Source organism: Euleptes europaea, chromosome 14 (assembly GCF_029931775.1).
Source record: "Euleptes europaea isolate rEulEur1 chromosome 14, rEulEur1.hap1, whole genome shotgun sequence".
Lineage (NCBI taxonomy): Eukaryota > Metazoa > Chordata > Lepidosauria > Squamata > Sphaerodactylidae > Euleptes > Euleptes europaea.
Window position 1 is genome coordinate 53,608,811 of NC_079325.1, and position 25,333 is coordinate 53,634,143.

At 45.3% G+C, this 25,333-nt stretch overlaps 1 protein-coding gene across 1 annotated transcript in view; it reads left to right on the top strand.

Moving 5' to 3' along the window:
• Positions 1 to 25,333, top strand: part of LRRC8A (leucine rich repeat containing 8 VRAC subunit A) — a 38,794-nt gene that overhangs the window by 8,343 nt on the left and 5,118 nt on the right. Inside the window, exon 2 of the mRNA XM_056860970.1 lies at positions 17,713 to 19,876. Within this exon, the coding sequence (XP_056716948.1) occupies positions 17,720 to 19,876 (2,157 nt within the window). The 5' untranslated portion in view covers positions 17,713 to 17,719. The remainder of the gene's footprint in view (positions 1 to 17,712; positions 19,877 to 25,333) is intronic.

Genomic DNA, 25,333 nt, shown 5'->3' on the forward strand with positions numbered 1-25,333 from the left:
GGTGAATTCTTTTGGAAATTGTCTATTCTGGGCCTGTCCCTGCAAGGCTTGGCAGCTTCAAGTTTTCCCACACATTTTGTTTTCTTCTTTGGCATTCTGCTGTCGCTTTCTAAAGTTTTTGCCACTATGTGAGTAATAGAAGCCAGTTTCTGTTGCCTTCTCAGCCTTTTCCCGAAATCTTAGAGATCCTGGTTGCCAGAAAACGTGTTTTCATCAAAAGGGAGCTAGCAATGCAGTCCTTTCTGAAGCATGTGTTCTCTCTCTCTTTATAATGAACATGGAGGAGGGCTCAGCAGTCTTCCCCCCCCCCTTTCCTTTTTGTTACCCTTTTGGGATTGAACAGTTTTTTGTGCCAGAACAAAAAAGGCTTTGTATGCCTTTTTAGGATTTTCAGGTGGGGAGAAGCACCGTGGGGGTGAATTCCAGGAGAAACTCCTAGACAAGGTTTCAGTTTTTCTATCCATCTCCTTTTAGCAAGGAGGGGCACAGTTGAGTGTTTAAGCCAGGTAAAAGTTGGGGGAAGCTTTGAGTTTCTTTGGCGGTTTGTGGTGGATGTTGAAAAGGCAAGATTCCAATGTGGGGGGGCGGGGAGGAACTACGTACTTCTGTGTCCTGCTTGTCTTTTGAGGGAAGTGCTGTGTAATATTAAGAATAGTCAGCAGTTAGTTTAGAGCATGCTGAAATTGCAGAGGCGTTGAATGACTAGAGATTGCAGTCTTGCTAGCTTCTCTTTCTAAACAATGCAACTTCTGTTTGTCGGCACCACTTTTCTTTAAACCAGGGATTTATCTTGTTCTCTGTAGGGTGTGATTGTGTGTCTTAAGCATTTAAATATCTACAGTGGTGCTTCTAAACATAGTCACTGTCATCTTAGCATCGAGTCTGGTCGGTTTCCTTCCTTTGCATCCAGAGCTTTTGTCTCGCAAATTTTCTAGTGCTTTATGGGCACAAGAGAAAGAAACTTGAAAATCTGCAGGCAGTGCATGCCAAAATCTCGAAGGGAGTGGGTACCATTTCCAGCTGTCTCCCTGGTTACCCAATAACAACAGCTGATGCTTCCTCACATCTGCTTTACAGATTCCTAGTCCACCTGTCAAATCACTAGATTGGTACTTTAAATACCTGCAACCTACCTTTTAACCCCTGCCTACTACATGGGATTCACCACTTATTTACCAAGGCTAGCTCCCTTTGGAAAGGGAAGAGCAGAACCCGAGGTGGGCATTTTATTTATGAATATAGACAGAAGATAGACAGAAGGCTCTCTCACAAGGCAGCCGAACCACTGCCCCACGTCAGATCCCCAGAGAAGACTGATCGTGCACCCTGAGGGTGCTCAAGGCAATTCCAGTGGATTCTTTCTTCCAGCATCTCAACAGGGCTTTCTGAACCTAGGCACTTGAAGTTCTTCCTTAAGTAGTAGAGAAAGTCAGCATATAAAAACCAACTCTTCTTCTTTGAGGAGAGAGATGCATAGATTAAGACACATTACCCTTTCTTTTATGATATAAGATGGACTCATCAGAGGCCAAGCCCTGCAGTACATTCATTGTAAATGTTTATGCTTCTCCCTCCATCTTTCTCATTCCCATCTTCCCTCCCCCCAAAAAAACACAATCTTTATGCTTACTCTTAAAAAATGTAAAGACAAAAGGCAAAATGGACATTTTGTCTCTGGCCTTTGGGTTTGTTCTGCAACCCAGTTCTGACCCACATGTTCAAGATGAACATACTAGATGCATACCCTGGAAAATTTTGTTTGTCTCGAAAGTGCTACTGGAGTCGAGTTCCCCCCCCCTCCTACTATAGACTAGTGTGGCTACCTGTCTGAAACTATACTGGATCCACGTTAACTAATGTGTATGTAAAGGGCCATCAAGTCGCAGCCGACATATAGCTACCCCTCAGCAGAGGTCGCCATGAGTCGGAAGCGACTTGACGGCACTTAACGCACGCGCACACACACACACACAAGCAGAGGTGGTTTGCCATTGCCATCCTCTACAGTGTCTTCCTTGGAGGTCTCCCTTCCAAGTACTGACCCTGCTTAGCTTCCAAGATGTGACGAGATTGGGCTATACCATGCTGCCCTCCCTCTTTGTTAACTAATGTACTCCATGTTAACTAATTTGTAGTAACTACCACCTTGAATTCTACACTTATTTACTAATGTGCATTGGTGTAGGATCATTTAAAGCGTGGGAGCAAATTCACCCACTGCTGAATTTTCCCTGCTTGTGTATACCATAAGGGGTAACTCATCCATATTCAACAACCTCAAGTACATACTTTTTATGAAAGACCCTGATTTCTCTCCTCCTCTGCACCTATGCTCATTATGCAAAGGTTTCCCCCCCCCCCCACTGATCCCTTGAACACATGAGAATTCACTGCAGCTGGCAACGGAAGTACATGTTGAGCCTCGGCAAGGAAAAAGGCGGCTGGAAAAGGTGGCCTGAGAGCCAGCCTGCGAATCACCTGCCTGGTGGTGCAGCTTCTGTTGACATTTCTGGTGGGCAGGTGTGATTGTCGATGAGTCCTGGCCGGCGGCTTGGCCAGCTGGCTTGAAGTACACTGCTCCTCTCTGTCCCAGAGTGTGCTCACTTTTTCCAGGTCGACTACACTCCCGGCCTTTCCCCCCCTCCCATTTCCTTCCAAACACAAAACGCCTGATGTTTACGTCCTTGTGTAATGGTGATTCCCCCCATTCGTACTCTCCCCCTCCCCGTAATTTTATGAGGTCAAGCCAGCAGAAAGGTTCCCTGCCTTACTTTTGTCACCACACATCTAGCAAAATGGTGTCACGCAAGCCATGAAGCGCTACTGGACGTGGCAAGGCAGGGGCCGTGCTTGATTTCTCCCCCCACCCGCTCTCTTCAAGATGCTCTAATGACCAGAGACTGCACTCCTAGGATTTATAACCCCCCACTGATCTACTTATAGCATTTCTCGGACTCCTGTATTTAGCAGCCATTGGCAAAGTAATTTTGAAAGCAAAGTAGTTATTTTTAAAGCAGGTCTTGGGTGCCCTTTCATTTCCATCTATAAATACTTCAGTGAAAATGTTAAGTGACAGGCACTGGAACCTGGTTAAGCAGAAGAAGAAGAATAGTTGTTTTTTATATGCCGACTTTCTCCACCACTTCAGGAAGAATCAAACCGACTTATAATCCCCTCCCCCTCCCCACAACAGACACACTGTGAGGTAGGTGGGGCTGAGAGAGCTCTAGGAGAGCTGTGACTAGCCCAAGGTCACCCAGCTGGCTTCATGTGGAGTGGGGAAACAAATCCAGTTCACCATATTAGCATCCACCGCTCATGTGGAGGAGTGGGAAATCAAATTCAGTTCTCCAGATCAGAGTCCACCACCCTAAACCACCACTCTTGGCCACTACACCACACTGGCTTTACTTACCAAGGCCAACGGAGCAGAGATGTGGATACAGAGGAGCATGGCTTAGTGTCTCTTTCTGCTGCATAAAAGACAGCTAAGCTGTGCAGGTAGGTAAAAACATTTTGGCGTGATCACCCACAACATACCACCTAGCCACTGTGCGATAAATAAACTTTTGCATATCATGTTTTGGTGATAATTGTGCAATGTGTCAGTAGGTGTAATTGTTACAGTAGGAAGGGGGAAATGGTGCCTTTCCTTGCTGGGAAACTCCCTTTGACCAAGGGTTCCCTTTGCTGCCACCACTCAGGACCTCCTGAAAACCTCTACCTGCTGAGAAGACCCTCTTCCTATTCAGTACTAGAGAAATAACAACTTACCACCAACCAGGTAGCATCTGTGCAGTCCAGCACATGGGGAAGAGATTAAAGGAAATATCCCAGAGAAGTAGATGGTACTAAGTGAAGCCCCAAAAAGGTCTTTACAAAAAGTTCATTGTAAAAAAGAGAAAACAAAAGGGAAAGGTGGTTGGATTCAAAAGAGGGGGAAAAGGCAAACAAAATGCAGGGGAAAGCACACCGTGCAGCAATACAGAGCTATTCAAATGAAAACAATACAGTTGCACTAACTGGGCTGAATATATTACCTATGCTGCAGCTGGTTCCTCAGAGCCTGTGCAGAGTTCCTTGTGGTAACAAGAAGTTGAAGGAGTCCTTAACTCCTGCCCTACTTCCTATGGACCCATTTTCCACAGAAGGCTGAAACCTGAAGTAAATGGGGTTGGACCTAAGCCAGCCTCCTTGCAGATTTCTCCAATCTCATGCAAATCCCCTTCTCTGATGTCAGCTGCTCCTTTTAACAATCAGTGCCATATCCCAGATCGTCCCACCTCCATCAATAGGGTTGCCAACCTCCAGGTGCTAGCTGGAGATCTCCTTCTATTACAAGTGATCTCCAGCCGATAGAGATCAGTTTCCCTGGAGAAAATGGCCACTTTGGCAATTGGACTCTATGGCACTGAAGTCCCTCTCCGAATGCCACCCTCCTCAGGCTCTGCTCCGAAAACCTCCCTCCAGTGGGAAGAGGGACCTGGCAACCATCAAGTATCTGGTAATGGCTCTAAATTTCCATGACAAATAGCTGGTCTGGTCTAAAACGGATCGTCCTTTGTCCAAAAGGGATTACGTCTGCCAGGATGGTCCAATGTGGGGTGGACCTGAATACCTTTATTGTAATGTAGTCTAGGGTCCCAGATGTTCTAGGTGGCCTCCTGAGTATTAGCAAGTTTTTGGATTTCTGTCACAATAACCAGACAGGATAAAGTGGAGAGAGCCTTTGCAGCTATTTGTCACTTTCAAAAAATTGAAGGCCAGAATTGCCTACATCTAGGCCTGCGTACCATTTCTGGCAGTGGACTGCCAGCTGCTTCTGGGAGGAGCGTAAGCAGGACATCAATGATGGTGATAGGTGTTGCTTCTCTTCTACACTTGCCAACTGGGGATATAATTATCATGGCTAAAAGGAACGAATTTGGATGGCCCAGGCTAGCCTGACTCATCAGATCTCGGAAGCTAAGCAGGGGTCGGTCCTGGTTAGTACTAGGTCGGGAAACTAACAAGGAGGTACAGGGTTGTATGCAGAGGCAGGCAATGGCAAACCACCTCTGTTCTTCTCTTGCCTTGAAAACCCTGTGGGGTCGCAATAAGTCGGCTGTGACTTGGTGGCACTTTCAACCACCACCACCACCTCTACAAATTTGTTCAATCCTATTTTGTAAGAAAATGACCTATGCTAATGGACATTGTGTTGAGTAAGCTGCACAGATGTTGTGCTGCAGGCCCAGGGTGGTGAAGTGGTTTGGAGCGGTGGACTCTAATCTGGAGAACCGAGTTTGATTCCCCACTCCTCCACATGAGCGGTGGATTCTTATCTGGTGAACTGGGTTGGCTTCCCCACTCCAACACATGAAGCCAGCTAGGTGACCTTGGGCCGTCTCACATATCAGCCCCACCTACCTCACAGGGTGTCTGCTGTGGGGAGGGGAAGGGAAGGTGATCGTAAGCCGGTTTGATTCTTCCTTAAGTGGTAGAGAAAGTAGGCATATAAAAACCAACTCTTCTTCAAACAGAGGTCGGTTTGTGATGTCCAAATCATATCCAATAGATGCCTCTGATGTTTGTCCAACCAATTTCTGTGTAACGGTTGCATTATGATCTTTTGTGAAGAAAGTCTGGCATTTTCCCAAGTAGACTATAATGCATTTTCTAAGCAGCTGATCACTAATTTCTTCTCAACCTCTGCTTGATACAGTTTTTTGTAAGAAAGCAGAGTAGGCATTCAAAACTCTGCAGGCATGGCCAAGAGTGACTAGAATCTAGATTTTTTTCCGCCCAAGTTTTTATTGAATTGGACTTTCTGTTTCCCAGGGGTAGCTTTGTTTGTTTGTTGTAGAGCCACTTAGAACTGGGCTCGAGTCCACCAAGGTTTATGCTGGAATAAAACGTCCTTAGCTTTTAAGGCACCACAAGACTGATGTTTATTAAGGGCCATTCTGTGTTTGTCTGATTAGGCACTGACCTGGGTGGCCAGATCTCAGAAACTCAGCAGGGTCCGTCCTGGTTAGTGCTTGGATAGGAGACCAGCAGGAAAGTCCAACATTGCTCTGCAGAAGCAGGCAATCTACTTCTGTTCACCTCTTGAAAACCCTACAGGGTAGCCATAATAAGTCAGCTGTGACTTGATGGCAGAAAAAAGAGCTATACAGCCTTTTTTTGCAAAACAAAGTCTGTCTCTCTGGTTTGTGTATTACTGGTTGATTGCTTCTTGTTCATGATTACCTGGCACTTCCTTCCAACCCATCCACTCTTCAGACCAAGTTTTATCTTAAGTCTCCCATTGTCATTGTGTGAGATGCTTCCCAGAGCCCTTGCAAGTGGCATTAATTGTGGTGTTCATTAGAAGTTAGAGGGAAGGAATGTTTTTAATGCTGGAACCTCAGATGTTGATGCATCTCTTGAGCTCTGCTCCTGACACAGCTGTAAGCAGGATCTGTGGACAAGGGGGGAAATAGTCCACGGCTATTTATTCATTTTAAGGATTTCTACCTAAATTCCTTGCCACTTGTGCTGGTTTTCCAGAGCTTGCTTTAACATGACATCCCCAAGGCATCTCAACCAAGTATTTTTGGGAAACTGTCAAGAAAGGAGACTCCACTGCCTGCCTAGCAGGATTGGGAAAATAGTAGGGGATCTTACTACCCAGGAGACTCATAATTGAACTGTAGAGCTTAAACACTTTTTGTACCCTTCTTACAGCTCCTTAGCCAAATAGTTCCACTTGTGGGACTATCCTTGGAGCCCTGCATAAGATGGGTTTTATACGCTGGCATTTGACAACTGTCAGGCACCAAGGGGTGCATTTCTGCTTCAGGTGTAGCTTTCACCTTCAAGCAGGGGTCTGGCCCTTTCCCCTTTCAGATATTTTGAAGTAAAAAAGCTGAATCTGAAAAACAGGTGGTGATGTGAAGTATGTGTGCTTGAGTATGGGATAATGTGTGAGAAGCAGCCGTTAGGAAGTGAAGAATCTGTCGGACCTCAAGGAACGCTGCCTACATCTGTGCGTCGTCTCTCTCCCCTTGCTAATTAGATTGGGAACATGGTGCCACTCCTGCTTTGCAAAGCTCAGGTAGAATGCTCCTCTTAATACAGCCTAACTCTCTCAGCCTAACCTACCTCACAGGGTTGTTGTGAGGATAAAATGGAGGAGAGGAGTACAATATAAGCTGCTGTGGGTTCCCATTGGGGAGAAAGGTTGGGCATAAATGGAGGAAATAAATAAATATTGGTCTTTTGTGTCCCAACATATGCCATACTGGGAGCATCTACTATTGTCCAAAAATTCTCCCCCCCCCCCGGGGAAGGAAGGGGGCAGGAATGTTGTTCTCTAGCCAGGCGCTCTGCTTTACAGGGTGTTTGTTGTGGGGAAGGGAAAGAGATTGTAAGCCGGTTTGATTCTTCCTTAAGTGGTAGAGAAAGTCGGCATGTAAAAACCAACTCTTCTTCTTTAGTGTGCATTTTGTGCTTTCTGGGTGCAGTGCTTCTGAATTCATGTATGTTTCATTGTACACCAACTCCATTTCCCAGTGTTTTGTTCACTTTGAATTCTTAGCGTTACCCTTCAAAGTGTTCACCAATCTTCCTAGCTGATTATATTTTTAAAAAGTTAAGTGCCTTTTCCCCCCACAGGGTAATTAATTAAGACACTGCCCTTCCTGAAGCACAAAACAAACCTTTGTCTCTATAGCATCCAGAGAAATGCAAAGCCCCTCCTCATAGAGCATTTTGTGAGTTAGGAGGATTTCCTTTGAGGCCTCCTTTCGCTTGTGTTCCATGTGCTGTTTTCTCCCCCCACCCCCCCAGCATGTTCTTATTTGGCGAATGCTTCTTGTTAGGGATGTACTATGAAAGCAGGTATTGTAACGAGAAATCCCAAAGCAAACAGGGAATGACATGGAGCTGGGATAACCTTTGACCTCTTGGGTGCAGAGTAAACACCCAGGTTGGTCTTTGGTGTCGTAGAATGGCTTCTGACTTTCTTTTCTGCCTCCAAAGAGTAAAGGGCAGTACTTGTGAAAGACTCATTTATCCGGGTCACATCCTCGTGAGGTGGTGTAGGTGGAGAGACTGGGACACAGCGTCACCTTTTCATCTCTGGCTGAGAATTGGAACCCCAGTTCCAGTCCAGTTCCCTGTTCGTTATACTACAGCCCTATTAACTGTGTAAAAAAACCCTCCTGAATAATTAACTTATAACAAATTGCTGCACACTGTGCTACTTTGGCACATCAGTATATCTAATTCTCAACATAATCACATTTATGGATACTTAAAATCCAGAGATCGTGGCCATGCACAGAAAAGCGTATGTTTTTACAAACCTGAGGAAAGTCCCAGGTTAGCAGAAAAATCTGAAATTAAAAAACCCCCACAAACACCCCCAAAATGATAGAAACAGCTCCTGTAGCTTTAAGAAATGAGTGCCCTCAGTGAGCCTTGCTAGGCAACTACAACAACATTGCCAGACACCAAGCCTTGGTTTCTGTCAGGAAAAGGCAAGGGGAGGGGGCAGGGCCCTTTCCAGGGCTGTTTTGACCTTTGAGGATTTGGCGGATGTAAATTTACGTGTGACGCAGAGATTGGCCTCCTTTTTCGCCATAGCGTTCAAACAAAGGAAAAGTTTTTAACAGGCCGGATATAGGCAATCTATGGCTAATGATTTTAACTGGGGGGGGGAGCTTTAGTTGTTTTATCGGATGTATGGCAGCAGACGTTACTGTGATTTTGGATTAACATATGCTGCAGGTTGAATTTTTGGAGAGTAGCTGGATTATTAAGGTCTGTGACCACAACATGAATAAAACTTGACCTTTGAGGAAGGACTTCTCAGGGCCAAGCCCACCAGCGACCACTATGTGCATTGCTACCACCCAATTTGCACGACTCACCCAGGCTCAGCTGCTTACTGCTATTCAACAGCAGCCGCCCCACAAAAGCCCGTGTGGTGTAGTGCTTAGATTTTTAAATAAGGATCTGGGAGATCCAGGTTTGTATCCCCACTCTGCCACAGAAGTTAACTGGGTGCCGTTGGGCCAGTTACACACTCTTAGCCTAACCTACAAGCTGAAACATCTAAATTAGGACTGCAAGTCAGTGCTTATAATCAGCTGTTTGATACGTCCTGGGTCGGGAAAAGGGCCTGTGACACAGTTGTTTTTATCACCTGCATGCAAGCAGACAAAAATCGATGAATTTTATTGTGCCTAACCTACCTCACAGGGTTGCTGAAAGGATAAAATGGAGCAGAGGAGAATTATGTCAACTGCTTTGATTCTCCATTGGGGAGAAAGATGGGGTATAAATGAAGGAAATAAATGTAGCTGAATGGGGAGGGCGATCAAAGATTGGTGGGTGGGTAGGAAGAAGAGATGGAAACAGGTAAAGTTGAGGGTATGGATATAGAGATTGCCAGGAGGAAATAAATAATCTGGGGAGGAGTATACTGGGGAAAGTGAGGTGCCCCCCGCAAGTCCTTGTGGGTTCCCCACTGTGCAGTTGGGTCTGGCCCGCAAAGCAGAACCAGGCCGTTGTTTTTCCTGGTAGAGGCTGTGGGGAGGGGGAATGAAGGAGGGAGAACTGAAGATGGGAGGGCAGATAAATGTCGGTTGGCTGGTGGGTGGGAAAAAGGAAGCAGGAAAAGGGGAAATGCTGTGGGACTGTCAGGGAAGGGAAAGAAGAAACAGTGGGAGAGGGGGAAATGAGATGCCCCGATTTCGTTCCCTGCTTGTATATCTTAATTTTTTGCTATCTAAGAAGCAGGAAAAAGTAAAAGTTGAAATTTTGCAGTAGATTTTGCATTATTTGGACAGGAACAGTCATCCAATCACAATATGGCCTCTTATGCAGGGACGTTTCCCCGTGGTCACCCCTGCCGACTGCTTCGGGGCTTCCTTTTGATTATGCATCCCTTTTCCGCCCGTCAGAGGTGGCCTTGCTCTCCCCGTGTGTTTTGCCCGTGTTTTCCGAATGCTGTTTTAGCCAGAATCTGGAAAATGCAGGCAAAACACACGGGGAGAGCAAGGCAACCTCTGACTGGTGGAAAAGGTATGCATAATCAAAAGGAAGCCCCGAAGCAGTCGGCAGGGGTGACCGTGGGGAAACATCTGTGCATAAAAGGCCTATGACTATCAGTGTTGATACTAGGATTGCCAACCTCCAGGTGGTGGCTGGAGATTTCCTGCTATTACAACTGATCTCCTGCCAATAGAAATCAGTTCCCTTGGAGAAAACTGCCTCTTTTGCAATTGGACTCTATGGCATTGAAGTACCTCCCCTCCCCAAACCTTGCCCTCTTCAGACTCCGCCCCAAAAATCTCCAGGTATTTCCCAACCCAGAGCTGGCAACCCTAGTTGATACAGAGTTCAGCTTGAAAACCAGATTTTTCCTTAATAGTGTCAAAACATGGCCTTGAAACTGTTGCACATATCTGACTAAACACAGGAGTTATCAACATAGAACATGAATAGGGTTGCCAGGTCCCTCTTCACCACCGGTGGGAGGTTTTGGGGGCGGAGCCTGAGGAGGGTGGGGTTTGGGGAGGGGAGGGACTTCAATGCCATAGAGTCCAATTGTCAAAGCAGCCATTTTCTCCAGGTGAACAGATCTCTATTGGCTGGAGATCAGTTGTAATAGCAGGAGATCTCCAGCTAATACCTGGAGGTTGGCAACCCTAAAATGAACAATTCATACCATTTGTATGGAGCTTACTATTTAAATTTACATTTTTTGAGCTACATTACTCTAACTTTTCAATATATGTTCATATCTGATAACATATTTATTGTCAAGCATATATTACCTAAATCTTTCTTCTTCTGTTTTGTTTAACTTTATTCTTAAAAATTACATTCCATTTTTGTTTAAATTCTGAAATTGGTCTATTATGTATAAAGGATGTTAGTTTTGCCATAATCGCGTATTCAATTAATGTAATCATTCATTCAAATTTGGATATTTCTCTGCCTTCCCTTTTGCTACATATGTTACTCTTGCCACTGTCACTATGTACTTGAATAATTCGCCATATATTTTTGGATTATTCCTTGGTAAGATATTTAGCATACTTTGTGGATTCATCTCAAACTTAAATTTTGCATTTCATCATGTTTCTCTATCCAGTATTTTCTTGCTTGCATGTCTACCACATATGATAAAATATGGCATCTGTGTTCTGACATTTCCAACACTTCCCATTATAATCTTTGTTAGTTTTTCTATATCTTTAGGTGTGATATAGCATCTGAAGAACATTTTATACCAATTCTGTCTTAATGTTTGACATTCTGTACATTTCTTTAGTCCAAAGATTTTCCCGTTGACTCATGTGTATGTTTTCTCCAAAATTTTGCATCCATTTTATCATGCAATCTCTTACTTGCTCTGTTTCTGTATCATATTGCAATAACATTTTATAAATTTTTCCTAATAAATGTCTTGAGTCTACAGTGATTAATAGTTTGAAAGTTGTCTTCCTTCTTAATTGGCCACCTTTCTTGGCTATATTTTCTGTCAATTTTGATTCCATTTGATGATATACTGACCATGGAATATTCTTTCCTTCATCTTTGACTGTTTGCCAGGGTTTTATTTTTTCCTAGATTGTCCATCATATTCTCATAAGTTATATAATCAGTTTTCTTCTTTGTGCTGTTATCACAGTAAACGTCAACTAGAGATGTCAGTGGTGAGGTTGGTGAATTTATTCTACTTAATAAACCATCTCTCAAAATATGTCTTCCATCTCTCAAAATATGTCTTCCATCTAGAGTTTGAATTGTGTTTAATGACTTTTGTTTTACATTCCTTCGATCTGGATTAATAATCCAGTCTGACACCCAGGCTAGTGCGGCAGTTTGACAGTACAATTTTATGTTTGGTATAGCTAAACCTCTTTTTTTCATCTTATAATATTTTAAATCTTACTCTTGTGTATATTTATATTTGTTTTGTGTGATGAAATAAAACTTTTAAAACTTAAAAACAGGAATTATCACTATGTAATGCTGTAGAGTTTTATGTAATTTTTATTTTTATGCTACACATGTTGAGTTAGTAACACCTTGTTTGAAAAAGCCTTTCACTCATTTCGAAAGAGAATATTTCATAAGTGTTTTTCCTACTCCTTTGCCAAATTTCTCAGATTTTTGCATCAGGAACAATTGAAAAAATCATGGGGAGATGAGTTCCCGTAACTTTTCTGGATATTTTCCAAGCCCTTCGTAGCTTTACCTGCAATGTGATATAAATGTGGGCTTTTATGAGAGCTTGGTTATTGTGTGTGTGCGAGACAGGGTTGCCAGGTCCCTCTTTGCCACCAGTGGGAGTTTTTTGGGGGGCGGAGCCTGAGGAGGGCAGGGTTTGGGGAGGGACTTCAATGCCATAGAGTCCAATTGCCAAAGCGGCCATTTTCTTCAGGTGAACTGATCTCTATCGGCTGGAGATCAGTTGTAATAGCAGGAGATCTCCAGCCACCCTCTGGAGGTTGAAAGAGAACACCTCGTGCTCAATTAGGAAGTTAATAAACAGAACAAAGCACTGATGGCACAATGTGTATGTAATGAGATTTCCTTTTATCTATATAATAAATATAATGACATACAACTCAACCCGACACTCTGTAATATTTACAGAACATGAAATATACAATAGGCGAGGCGGCTGCAATCCGGAGGCAGTCAGCTTCTCCTAAGAGAATCCGGAGTGGATTTCGGGATCTAAGTTGCTCTAGCAATGTGTGAGCTTCTTCCAGATTGAAGTATACTATGAAAAGACTAGTTCAGTCTCATAAGCCGCATAAAATGAAAGGAATTACTTTATCCCGAGATGGGAAACCGGTAAGACCCATTTCGCCGTGGCTTTGTCCATCGGGAAAGTAGCAGCATGAGATGGCGCCTATCTCTATAACATGATACAATATAATTACAAAGGTTGACAATATACACACAATTATTCCAAAATTAAACAAGGAAAAAGAATGTTACATACCATTGCTGAAAAGCTTGTAGCATACAGATTGTAGGATGGCTTCTAGCAAACTTACAAGAACATAGAGCTATCCCTGTTTTATGCACAATAATTGGCAACAGGTGCTTTTCAGCAATGGTATGTAACATTCTGTAAATATTACAGAGTGTCGGGTTGAGTTGTATGTCATTATATTTATTATATAGATAAAAGGAAATCTCATTACATACACATTGTGCCATCAGTGCTTTGTTCTGTTTATTAACCCTCTGGAGGTTGGCAACCCTAGTTGGAGAGGGATTCTATTACAACTTTATCCAACCCTTCTTCCAAAGGGCTCAGTGCAGCATACATGTTGTTCCCCTTCTCCATTTTATCTTCACAACAATGCTGTGAGGTAGGTTAGGCTGATAGCAACTGGCCTAAGGCTACCCAGTGAGTCTCACAGCTGAGTGGGGATTTAACCCCTGCTCTTCCTAGAAGTAGTTTCAGAACAATCAGGTGCCAATCCAGGGCATGTTTGGAAATAAGCTTATTAAAACATTTTCAGGACATGTATGAGAGGGTGGGGGCATGTTTAAAGCAGGGGTGTCCCGCTGTTATTAATTTTTTTCTTAACTGTTTTCTCGTGAGAATAATCAGAGGCTTGCAACAAAGATAAGAACAAAATTTTAATTTTCACAACCATGGGTATCTATAAAGATTTGTAGCAGCAGTGTGAGAGAACTCCTTTAAAATAATCCCGGAAAACTCACAGATTGTGAGTCATAAAAAACAAAACCACCAGAGTAAAAGTAAAATAAAGAGACCGTTGATTAAGAAGCAATGATTTAGAGCCACAGTTCAAAAAGGAACTTTCAGGACCGGGAGGGAAGCCCCGCAGAAAGTCCTTGTAGTTTTTTCCTCTTAGGCAAGTGACCCAGCTAAGTGTACCTCTGTGGGAGGGAATTCCATAACCTCTATCTTCAAATTGTCATGAAGCTCCGTGGTTGACCTTGGGGTAGTTGTTGCGTAAACTACTTTGCAGAATGGTTGTGAAGATAAAATGGAGAAGGCAAAGGGAGCGCCATGGTAGATTTGCCACCCTCCAGGTAGTGGCAAATTCCTTTGAAATGTGGCGTTGGAGGAGAGTGTTAGAGATTGCTTCGCCGTCCAAATACATAGGAAAGGTACACTCCTTCATGCATTGAATGAATAGTACACGGAAAGACTGAAGGCTTGAAAAGGTTTACACGAAATGGACTTATACCGGATCTCCATTGTATTACGTCTTGTTTCCGTTGCCTACTGACGCACTTTTATGGATTCATTGTTATGGACTGAATAAGGATTGAGCATTTGGGCTTATATTTTGTATTGTAAAGCCTTATGCTAGAAGTTGGGGTCTCAATTAGACCAATCCTGATATACATTTTTTTGCTCAAGTATTGTGATCATTATAATTGCTTTTAATATACGTCTTTAATAGCAAGTGTTACAATTGTTTGTTTTCCTTATTTTGGAAAGAATTGTCTTGTGCTATATTTTGAATTCCACCCTCCAGGTAGTGGCAAATTCCTTTGAAATGTGGCGTTGGAGGAGAGTATTAGAGATTGCCCCCCCCAAAAAAAATCGGTTATAGATCAAATCAAGCCTGAACTGAAGCTAAAAGGACTAAACTGAGGCTGTTGTACTTTGATCACATTACGAGAAGACAAGAGTCACTGGAAAAGACAATCATGCTGGGAAAAGTTGAAGGCAGCAGGAAAAGAGGAAGACCCAACAAGAGATGGATCGACTCTATAAAGGAAGCCACAGCCCTCAGTTTGCAAGGCTGTTAACGATAGGACATTTTGGAAGACTTTCATTCATAGGGTCGCCATGAGTCAGAAGCGACTTGATGGCACTTAACACACACTCACAGGTAGAAGCTGAAGATCTCCTGCTATTACAACTGCTCTTTAGGTGACAGATCAGTTCAGTTTGAGGGAGAGCTAGCCTGATGTAGTGGTTAAGAGCAGTGGACTCTAATTTAGAAAACCGGGTTGGATTCCCCACTTCTCCACATGCAGCCTGCTGGGTGACCTTGGGCTAGTCACAGTTCTCTCCGAACTTTCTCAGCCCCACCTGCCTCACAAGGTGTCTGTTGTGAGGAGGGGAAGGGAAGGTGATTGTAAGCCGGTTTGAATCTCCTTAAAGGTTGATAAAATCGAGGTATAAAAACCAACTCTTTTTCCTCACTTGGAGAAAATGGCTGCTTTGGAAGGTGGCCTGTATGGCGTTATACGCTGCTGAGGCCTCTTCCCTCCTGAAATCCCACCCTCCTCAGACTCCACCCTCGAAATCTCCAGGTATTTCCCAACCCAGAGCTGGCAACCCTTCACCATGCACACTGCCCTGAGCTCCTTGGGAGGAGGGCAGGACAAAAGGGTACTAGGCCAGGGGTCTTCACCCTTTTTTGAGCCTGTGGGCACCTTTTGGAATTCCGGCACAGTGTGCTGGGTACAGACACAAAATGGCGGTTGCAGGAGGCGGAGCTAACCACAAATGGCTGCCGCAGCTTTCCTCCAGCCACACAGTGAAGATCCTTGGGCTTTGGTGGCAGCTGTTGCCAAAGCAACATTTAAAAAATCTGCACAACCAATCAGAAGCCTTGCTGGTGGGAAGCCCCACCTGGCCCTGCCCATTTTCTAAAAACACCTGGTGGGTGCCGTGGTGCACAGAGGCACCACATTGGGGACCCCTGTACTAGATAGATGGGCCACAGAAAAAGGCCTTGAGGCTCCGCTCTGCAGAAATGTTATGAGCGGGCCTCCTGCACAAGAGACTACCTCTGGCTTGAGATGGATTAACCTTGAAGGATGGCTCTGGTAATTGCAGATGCACAATTACTGACATTATTAGAAACATACCCTCCAGTGGGCATGCCTTTAAAGGCGTAGAGAAGATTTGCCCTTTAACTGCTCATTTGTGCAAAGCAGTAGTTCAAAGTATATTTAAAAACAAATCCAAATTAGGGGCCCTGGAGTGTTCAGTTTGAGGGATTGTGAATGCAGGACCAGGGAGCAGGTGGGTAACTAGCCCCCCAGGCAGACTCGTGGCGGACATTTTTATGAACTGTAAAATAGCTCCCAATCTCTCCTCCACCTCTGTCATGTATAAACCCTGAATTTCTGAGGTCCGTGTCTGGAAGAGCTGCCGTGTCCTGCAAAGCTCTATTGCTGAGAATTGCGGCTTCTGTTTTTCTCCCGTGGATCCGTTTTGAATCCCAGCGGAGGAGCGTTCTGCCAGATGGGAGTGGCCTTGGAGAATTTGTTTTACTTGATTTTAATCTCTCTTGTCTTTGCCTCCTCTTACTGAGCTAATGGAAATAAAAGGAAATAAACAGTTAATACTTTGGAGTCACGTAACTGCAGTCGACATACAGAGGCCCACGTTACTTTATCCCTTGTTGCTTATTGTACTGTAAAGAACATTCTCAAAACTAGTTTGGTAGAAGAGGAAGGAGTTTTAGGGGTTTTGTTTGTTTGCTTCTGGATCTTCTTCACTGTGCTTGACATTCCGCCACTTCTCACAAAGCGAGTCTCTGTTTTCAATGAAAGTTTGCCAGTGAGCCGTGGAATCAACTTCCCATCTATTTGACGGTAAGTTAAAGAGCAGCCGCTAGAACGCATGCAAGCAGTTGCAAATTCTGCAAGATTACCACGAATCAGGATCAACCAGTTTTCCTGCTTCATGTTCCGTTTTGGAAGGCTTCACCTGGACTTCCCAGCCCCGGAGTAGAATACAGCTGTGAGTGTGCCACTTAGGAGCTGCCAAGGGGGCCCTCAGGAGATTCTGATGGATATCTGTCAAGGCTAGAAGACATACAACTCCTTGTAAGCCTCCAAGAAACTTCTTGGGTGAATTGCTGTAAACAGTTTCAGGTGGAGGTTCTTGAAAGCTGTGTGTCCGCACCCATTTGCGAGTACTGCCGTTTCAGTGGAAGTTTGACAGTCGGATCTCACTTTCTAGGCTTCTGCCTCCAATGGCTGGGGAAAACGTAGACATGCTGCTGTGAACATTGAAACATCTGGAGGGGATTTTAGTAGATAAAGAGACAGTCAGGACCAGAGGTCCCCGATTCCAGCTCCCCCTACATTTATGTGTGCATAAAAAGCCATCAAGACATGGCCGACTTATGGTGACTCCATAGGGTTTGCAAGGCAAGAGACGAACAGAGGTGGTTTACCATTGACAGCCTTTGCATAGCAACCCTTGTATTCCTTGGTGGTCTCCCATCCTAATACTAACCAGTAGAATCCTAGAACCCTTTTCTGCAGACAGCGACACACAAGCTGTTGGTGACTCTTCTGGGCAGCTGAAGGTGGAAAGTAAGAGTGCTTGGGCAGGAGTGGAACTGAGGTGCAGAACTGGGCTAGTAGGAGGGAGAAACACATCCCTGTTTTTTTTCCCAATTTATTAATACAGTCAATCAGACCAGTAAAAATTATACAACACATCCCTGGTTTAAGGAAAATCTCTCTCAAATTAGCAGGCATTTCAGGAAACTTCTATTGTCTGCTCTTATCTCAGTTGGAGTTGGATGCGTGGCTGTTCCCCACCCCACCTCATCCCTGTTTTATCAGCTAGCAACATGCTTAGCCTTAGTATATTTCTGACCTTCCTGTAGTTGTCTGAAAATGAAAGCAATTTTTTTTGTTGGTAACGTTTTTCTTCTGTTTTTTCTTCTGCTTTGTTTTTTCCTCCTCCGTTTCCAGGTGAGCCATGATTCCAGTCACAGAGCTACGTTATTTTGCCGACACCCAGCCAGCGTACCGCATCCTGAAGCCTTGGTGGGACGTTTTTACGGATTACATCTCTATAGTAATGCTGATGATTGCAGTATTCGGAGGGACGCTGCAGGTCACCCAGGACAAAATGATTTGCTTGCCTTGCAAATGGGTAACCAAAGATGGTTGCAACGACTCTTCCAGGGATTGGACGCCTGCAAGCCCAGACTTGAGTTTCTATAATTCTTCTCTGGTACCACCTCTGGACCCTGGTCCAACAGGGATTAAATATGATCTTGACAGGCACCAGTATAACTACGTGGATGCCGTGTGCTATGAAAACCGCCTTCATTGGTTTGCCAAGTATTTCCCTTACCTGGTGCTTCTACACACACTTATCTTTTTGGCTTGCAGCAACTTCTGGTTCAAGTTTCCAAGGACCAGCTCCAAGCTGGAGCATTTTGTCTCCATCCTGCTGAAGTGCTTCGATTCGCCTTGGACGACAAGGGCTCTGTCCGAGACCGTGGTGGAGGAGAGCGATCCCAAGCCAGCCTTTGGAAAAATGAATGGTTCCATGGACAAGAAATCCTCCACAGTCAGCGAGGATGTGGAAGCCACGGCCCCTATGCTGCAGAGGACTAAGTCTCGGATCGAGCAAGGGATCGTGGACCGCACGGAGAATGGCGTTTTGGATAAGAAAGAGGGCGAGCAGGCCAAAGCGCTGTTTGAGAAGGTCAAGAAGTTCCGCACACATGTGGAAGAAGGAGACATTGTTTATCGCCTCTACATGAGGCAAACCATCATAAAAGTGATAAAGTTCATTCTCATCATTTGCTACACTGTCTATTACGTCAATAGCATTACCTTTGACGTCGACTGCAAAGTGGACATAGAGAGCCTGACTGGCTACCGCATGTACCGCTGCGCTCACCCTCTGGCTACTCTCTTCAAGATCCTGGCTTCCTTCTACATCAGCCTGGTGATCTTCTATGGCTTGATTTGCATGTACACCCTCTGGTGGATGCTCCGGCGGTCCCTCAAGAAGTACTCCTTCGAGTCCATCCGAGAAGAGAGTAGTTACAGCGACATCCCTGATGTCAAAAACGACTTTGCGTTCATGCTGCATCTCATCGACCAGTACGACCCTCTCTATTCCAAGCGCTTTGCGGTCTTCCTCTCAGAAGTCAGTGAGAACAAACTAAGGCAGCTGAACCTCAACAACGAGTGGACCTTGGAAAAACTGCGCCAAAGGATCACCAAGAACTCCCAAGACAAGCTGGAGCTCCATCTCTTTATGCTAAGCGGCATCCCGGATACTGTCTTTGACCTCATCGAGCTCGAAGTCTTAAAGCTGGAGCTGATTCCCGATGTCACCATCCCGCCTAGCATTGCTCAGCTCACCAGCCTCAAGGAATTGTGGCTGTATCACACGGCGGCCAAAATAGAGGCCCCGGCCCTTGCCTTCTTAAGGGAGAACTTAAAATCTTTGCACATCAAATTCACAGACATCAAGGAGATACCACTGTGGATTTATAGCTTAAAGACTTTAGAGGAGCTCCATCTGACGGGAAACCTGAGTGCAGAAAACAACCGCTATATCGTCATCGATGGCCTCAGAGAACTGAAAAGACTCAAGGTACTGCGGCTGAAGAGCAACTTGACCAAGCTACCGCAGGTGGTGACCGACGTTGGCGTGCACCTTCAGAAGCTCTCCATTAACAATGAGGGCACCAAGCTCATCGTCCTCAACAGCCTCAAGAAGATGGTCAACCTGACGGAACTGGAGCTCATCCGCTGCGACCTGGAACGCATCCCTCACTCTATCTTCAGCCTCCACAACCTCCAAGAGATTGACCTCAAAGACAATAACCTCAAGACCATTGAAGAGATCATCAGCTTCCAGCACTTGCACCGTCTCACTTGCCTTAAGCTCTGGTACAACCATATCGCCTACATCCCCATGCAAATCGGCAACCTCACCAACCTGGAGCGCCTTTACCTGAACCGCAACAAGATCGAGAAGATCCCCACCCAGCTCTTCTATTGCCGGAAGCTTCGATACTTGGATCTCAGCCACAATCTCTTGACGTCCATACCAGCGGACATTGGACTGCTGCAGAACCTGCAAAATCTAGCTGTGACAGCCAACAGGGTAAGTAAAGAGAAGGGAGATGCGGGCTTGGCAACTTCTTGCATGAGAAGGGAATCCTTAGGTGTGGCTGCTTCTAAGAGCTTTGGGGACCAGCAGCTGTTGCACCCAGTTGGTGGCTTTTCCCCACATGATGCCTCAAGACGAAGGTAAATGGATGAAACAGTATATGGGAATGGGGAAGGTGTTCTAGAAGTTCATAATAACTTTCATATATTTGCCTATTAATGGGGTATCCTATAAAAAAGAAGCCTCCTAAACTCCTTGGGAGGTGGTGAACTCTCTTTCCCTGGAGGTTTTTAAGCAGAGGCTAGATGGCCATCTGTCAGCAATGCTGATTCTATGACCTTAGGCAGATCATGAGAGGGAGGGCATCTTGGCCATCTTCTGGGCAGGGAGTAAGGGTCACTGGGTGTGTGTGTGTGGGGAGGTAGTTGTAGATTTCCTGCATTATGCAGAGGGTTAGACTAGATGATCCTGGTGGTCCCTTCCAACTCTATGATTCTATGAACTCTGGGGTGGCTGGTGGTTTCCAAACTGCCACAGGCAGCTGCACCTGGAGATTCTTCTTCTTCTGCAGACTCAGTTTCCCTTGTGTAGCACCTCACTTTTTTCTACTGTCAAATGGAAATACTTTTTCCTTTGGGTATTGACTCCTGGCTGCCTTTCTGTGGTTTTTCTTAGCATAGGGTTTTGTTGTTGGTTATTAATGTGATAACCAGCAGGAGGCAAGAGCAGCCGATGCCAGAGAAAACAAGCGAGAGAAGGGATTTCCTGTTCCCTCTAACAAAACACCGTGCTGGGTTACGAGGATGAATATGGGGCACTGTTGGTTCTTTACTTTGTAGAGCCCAATACACTGAGAGGTCTAGAATGGGAGAGGGGCCGTGGCTTAGTGGTAGAGCATCTGTTTGGCATGCAGAAGGCCCCAGGTTCAATCCCCAGCATCTCCAGTTAAAGGGACTAAGCAAGTAGGTGATGTGAAAGACCTCCACCTGAGACCCTGGAGAACCGCTGCTGGTCTGAGTAGACGATTCTGACTTTGATGGACCAAGGGTCTGATGTGCAATCTGTAAGGCATCTTCATGTGTTCATGTGGGATCTCCAGCAGATTTGGAACTGGCCACCACTGGGAGGTGCCATTCTGAAAGATGGGTAAAGGCACAAACCAGAGGGTAAAGGCACAAACCAGCCATACGTTGTCAAAACTTTTATTAGGAGGAAAGGAATAATTCAGACTGATAAAAGTTCCAAAAACAGTCAACCTGGCTATAACTTTTCGTTGGCATGGATAAAGGCAGTGAAAGGAAAGGTTGGGATGGAAAATAGTTTTCTGAAAACGATAGCTGGTGTTCTCAAATTGTCCTGCCATTCAGTTTTGCATTCTGGTGTCAGTTTGAGTTGTACAAGTCATGGCCCATAAATTCATGAGCCGTTGCATCTGATAGTGAAGGCAGCATCTTGTTGAGGGTAAGTCCTTGGCAGTCTCAGATCTCCTTTAGTAACCCTGTTCCTAGTCCTTATGACTAGAGGAAGAAACTTGGGAATTCTGCAAAGAATGTGGATGGGGGGGCATTTGGGGGGGGGCATTCCAGTTGCTAAACCTGGCTTAGAACAGTGCGTTTCAGCTTGGTTGCTAAGAGGCAAAAAGTACATGGGTGTGTGGGGAGGGGCCATGGTAGCGCATCTACTTGGCATGCAGAAGGCCCCAAGTTCAATCCCCGGCATCTCCAGTTGAAAGGACCAAGTAGTAGGTGGTGTGAAAGACCTCATCCTGAGACCCCAGAGAGCCACTGCCGGTCAGAGTAGACAGTACCTGACCTTCATGAACCAAGGGTCTGATTTGGTATAAAGCAGCTTCATATGTATGTTTTTATGCTGGGAGAAGGAACTGCAGTCTGTGAAGCATGTCCTCCCAGTTCCCCAGCTTACTTGGCTCCTATTAGAACTTGCTATTGTCTAGCTCCAGCTGAATATCTGTCTGTTATAGAGCTAAATGCCCTGACCTGGATGGCCCAGGCTAGCCTGATCTCATCAGATCTCAGAAGCTAAGCAGGGTCAGCCCTGGTTAGTATTTGGATGGGAGACCACCAAGGAAGACCAGGGTTGCTGTGCAGAGGAAGGCACTGGCAAACCACCTCTGTTAGTCTCTTGCCATGAAAACCCCAAAAAGGGGTCGCCATAAGTCGGCTGCGACTTGACGGCACTTTACACACACACACATAGAGCTAAATAAGCAAAGGAGAGCCCTAACCCTGGAGGGAAAATATAGGAAGTTATCAAGATCTGAGTGGGGATGCCCTTGCAGGTCAGGTGAAATGGAAAATATAAGTCATTTTCTATATAGGTGTATTTATTATGAGAGAATTTGTCAGAAGCTAATTTTTCCTCTCGTTAACACAATGGAATCCAGTCCTGAGGAAGAGAAAATGAAATTCCTCTTATGGGAGGGAGACTCTCATTGTTATTTACAGGTAGCCAAATATTGTTCTGCAGCAATTAAAATCCGTTCGGAAAAGGTTACTAGTGCTAATAAGGTTAATTTTAATTGATACAATTTTATCTGTATTTTTTTACAAAGAGATTATTTTATCATGTGATGGGTTTTATTGATAAGGTCTGTATCTTTCCTGGCTAATGCCGTAATAATAAATCTTATCATATCCTCCCAAGCCCAGCGCCACTCTGTGTCTTCCCCACACCCTCGCACTCTGCCACTGAAAAGATCTTTTGGGGAAGGGAGTTTGCTTGCACACTCACAACGCACATGCAGCTCTCTGCTGGTCAGGGATGCACCTCTGGTAAATTTCTCCCCCGTTTGAAACTCTCACGTGGGCACCCCGCCTTACTCCTGCAAACTCTTTGCAAGCCGCGGCTTCTTAATTCCTCAGTCAAGCATACTTGCTCTAATAGCATAGCCCTTTGTCATCTGGGATTGACATAGGATTGCCAGGTCCCTCTTCATCACTGGCGGGAGGCTTTTGGGGTGGAGCCTGAGGAGGGTGAGGTTTGGGGAGGGGAGGGACTTCAATGCCATAGAGTCCAATTGCCAAAGAGGCCCTTTTCTCCAGGTGAACTGATCTCCATCGGCTGGAGATCGGTTGTAATAGCAGGAGATCTCTAGCTAGTACCTGGAGGTTGGCAACCCTACATTGACATTTTCAGAGCAGTGACCTGAAATCACAGAGCTTTGTGGACCTTTGGGTCTGTTGTTCACATGGTTAGGTGCTTGCATGACAAAAGGAGAGGATGGTAGCCACAAGCCGGCATGAGCCCAGCATTCTTCTTGGGATATTTGCAGCGTCTCCTGGGTCTTGTCGTTCCCTAAATAACATGGGATTCAATGTACAGCAGCTCCACCGTGAGGCTGGAGTTGGGCAGTTTTCACTGACAGGGAAAGAGAACAGGTTATCAGTGCCATGTCTGGTGGGCCAGGACTTAATTTTGAACCAAAGGCTGGACTTGGGAGCTGAATCTCAGTGCTGAACGGCCGTCTGTTGGGGGTGTGCGAGCTTTTGATTTCGGGCACTAAGTAGGGGCGTGGATTAGATGGCCCTTGCAAAATGTAACACGTTTCCACCTCAGCTGTGGCTCATGGAAGCTTGTATTGAAATAAATATTGTTAGACCTTTAAGGTGCTGCCAGACTTTTGTTGTATTTTGCAAGAACCGACCAACATGGCTACCCATGTGCAATCTGTAAGGTCACGTCCAACACCATAATTCTGTGTAATGTTAAATGCATCCCTTCACCCTCAACATCCCTGCTATTGGATGTATAGCTAGCTGCACCCTCTGAAATTGATTTCTGGCTTTGCTAGTATCAGGACTGCCATGTTTCTCTTCTGTGTTGTACCTGTGTGCTCTGACCAGCGCTGGAGCCAGATCTGAGAAATTGCTGACGCTTACCTTTTCCAAGGGAGGTGCCGGTTATTTCTTTATCTCAGAATATTTTTTGCCAAGTGCCAAAAATCTTGGGTTGCACCAAAATGATTTAGCATGCAGATGTTGTTTTTTTGGGGGGGGGGGATTTTCATCTTAAGATTCTGTCGCTCCCTTCCTTTGCCAAGGGCCTCTTTTCCTCTCCGCTCCCCTCTTCTTTGTTTAAGCACCTGCCTGAGGAAGCGTTCTACACAATACCGAACCGAGCTTACTCTTTTGTGGCTTTCACGTGACCCTGATAAAGATGATCTGCTGCTGTTCGCAGCTCTTCTACATGGCCCCACAAGGCCCCCTGCATTTTTTAAGTCATTGGCTGGGGAAAATGCAACTTAAACAAATGGATTAGTTCACTTTCCCTACAGGGAAAGGCTAAAGAGTTGGGATTTCTTACTTCTTCTTTTTTGCCATCAAGTCATGGTTGACTTATGATGACCCGGTAAGGTTTTCAGATCAAGAGAGGTTTAGAGGTGGTTTGCCATGGCCTGCCTCTGCATAGCAAGCCTGGACTTCCTTGATGGTCTCCCATACAAGTACCAACCAGAGCTGACCCTGCTTAGCTTCTCAGATCTGATGAGATCGGGCTAGCCAGGGCCACCGTGGAGAAAGGGGTTAGAGAGCAATTTCTCCCCTTCTCCTAAAACGGTAGGACTTGGGGGTCCCCAATTAAGTTGATGGGCAGTAGATCCAAGAAAGACAAAATGCTTCATAGAATGCATAATCAACCTGTGGAACTCACTGCCTTAGAATGTAGTGATTGTCACTCGCTTAAGTGGCCTTAAAAAGGGATTTGACAAATTTCATGAACAGTAGTTTCATCAGTGGCTATTAGCCATGATAGTTAAATGAAACCTCCATGTTCTAAGGCAGTATACCTCTGAATGCCAGTTAAATGGGGAGACAGCATGAGTCCTCTGTGTCCCTGCTTGGGGACATTCCAGGTAGGGTTGCTAGGCACAGCCTGGCAACCGGCAGGAGATGGGCAAGGTGGGGGCTTACTGTTTGGGGGGGCCATCAGTGTCCCCGGTGTAATGATGATGCTTCTGACGTAACCCAGATGTGATATGATCACACTGGGCACAATGCTGTAGCATTCACCCAAACTTTATGGTTTAACCATAGAATCTTGGGTGAATACTAGAGCATCACCTGGCAAGATGACATCACTTCTGGGTTGTGCTGGAAGCAACATCATTATGTCAGGGACACCAAAAGAGTCCCCCGTTATCCTAGAGCTTTTCATCCCACTGCCCAGCTGAGTAGGGGGCAGGAGGTCTCTTGCTACCAGCAGGAAGTTGGCTAATCTACTTCCAGGTTATCTGGCTGGCCACTGTGGAAAACAGAGTGCCAGAGAAAATGGACCAATGGTCTGACCCAGCAGGATGCCTCTTACACTGCTGTGACTTTTCTTTCCCTTGCACCTGAGGGCAAGACCACCTTGTGGGGGGGGTGGCAACCTTTAGGGTAGTTTTGTTTTGTTCTTTAGCTGATCAAGAGCTGCCAGTCAGAAGTCAAAGCTAAG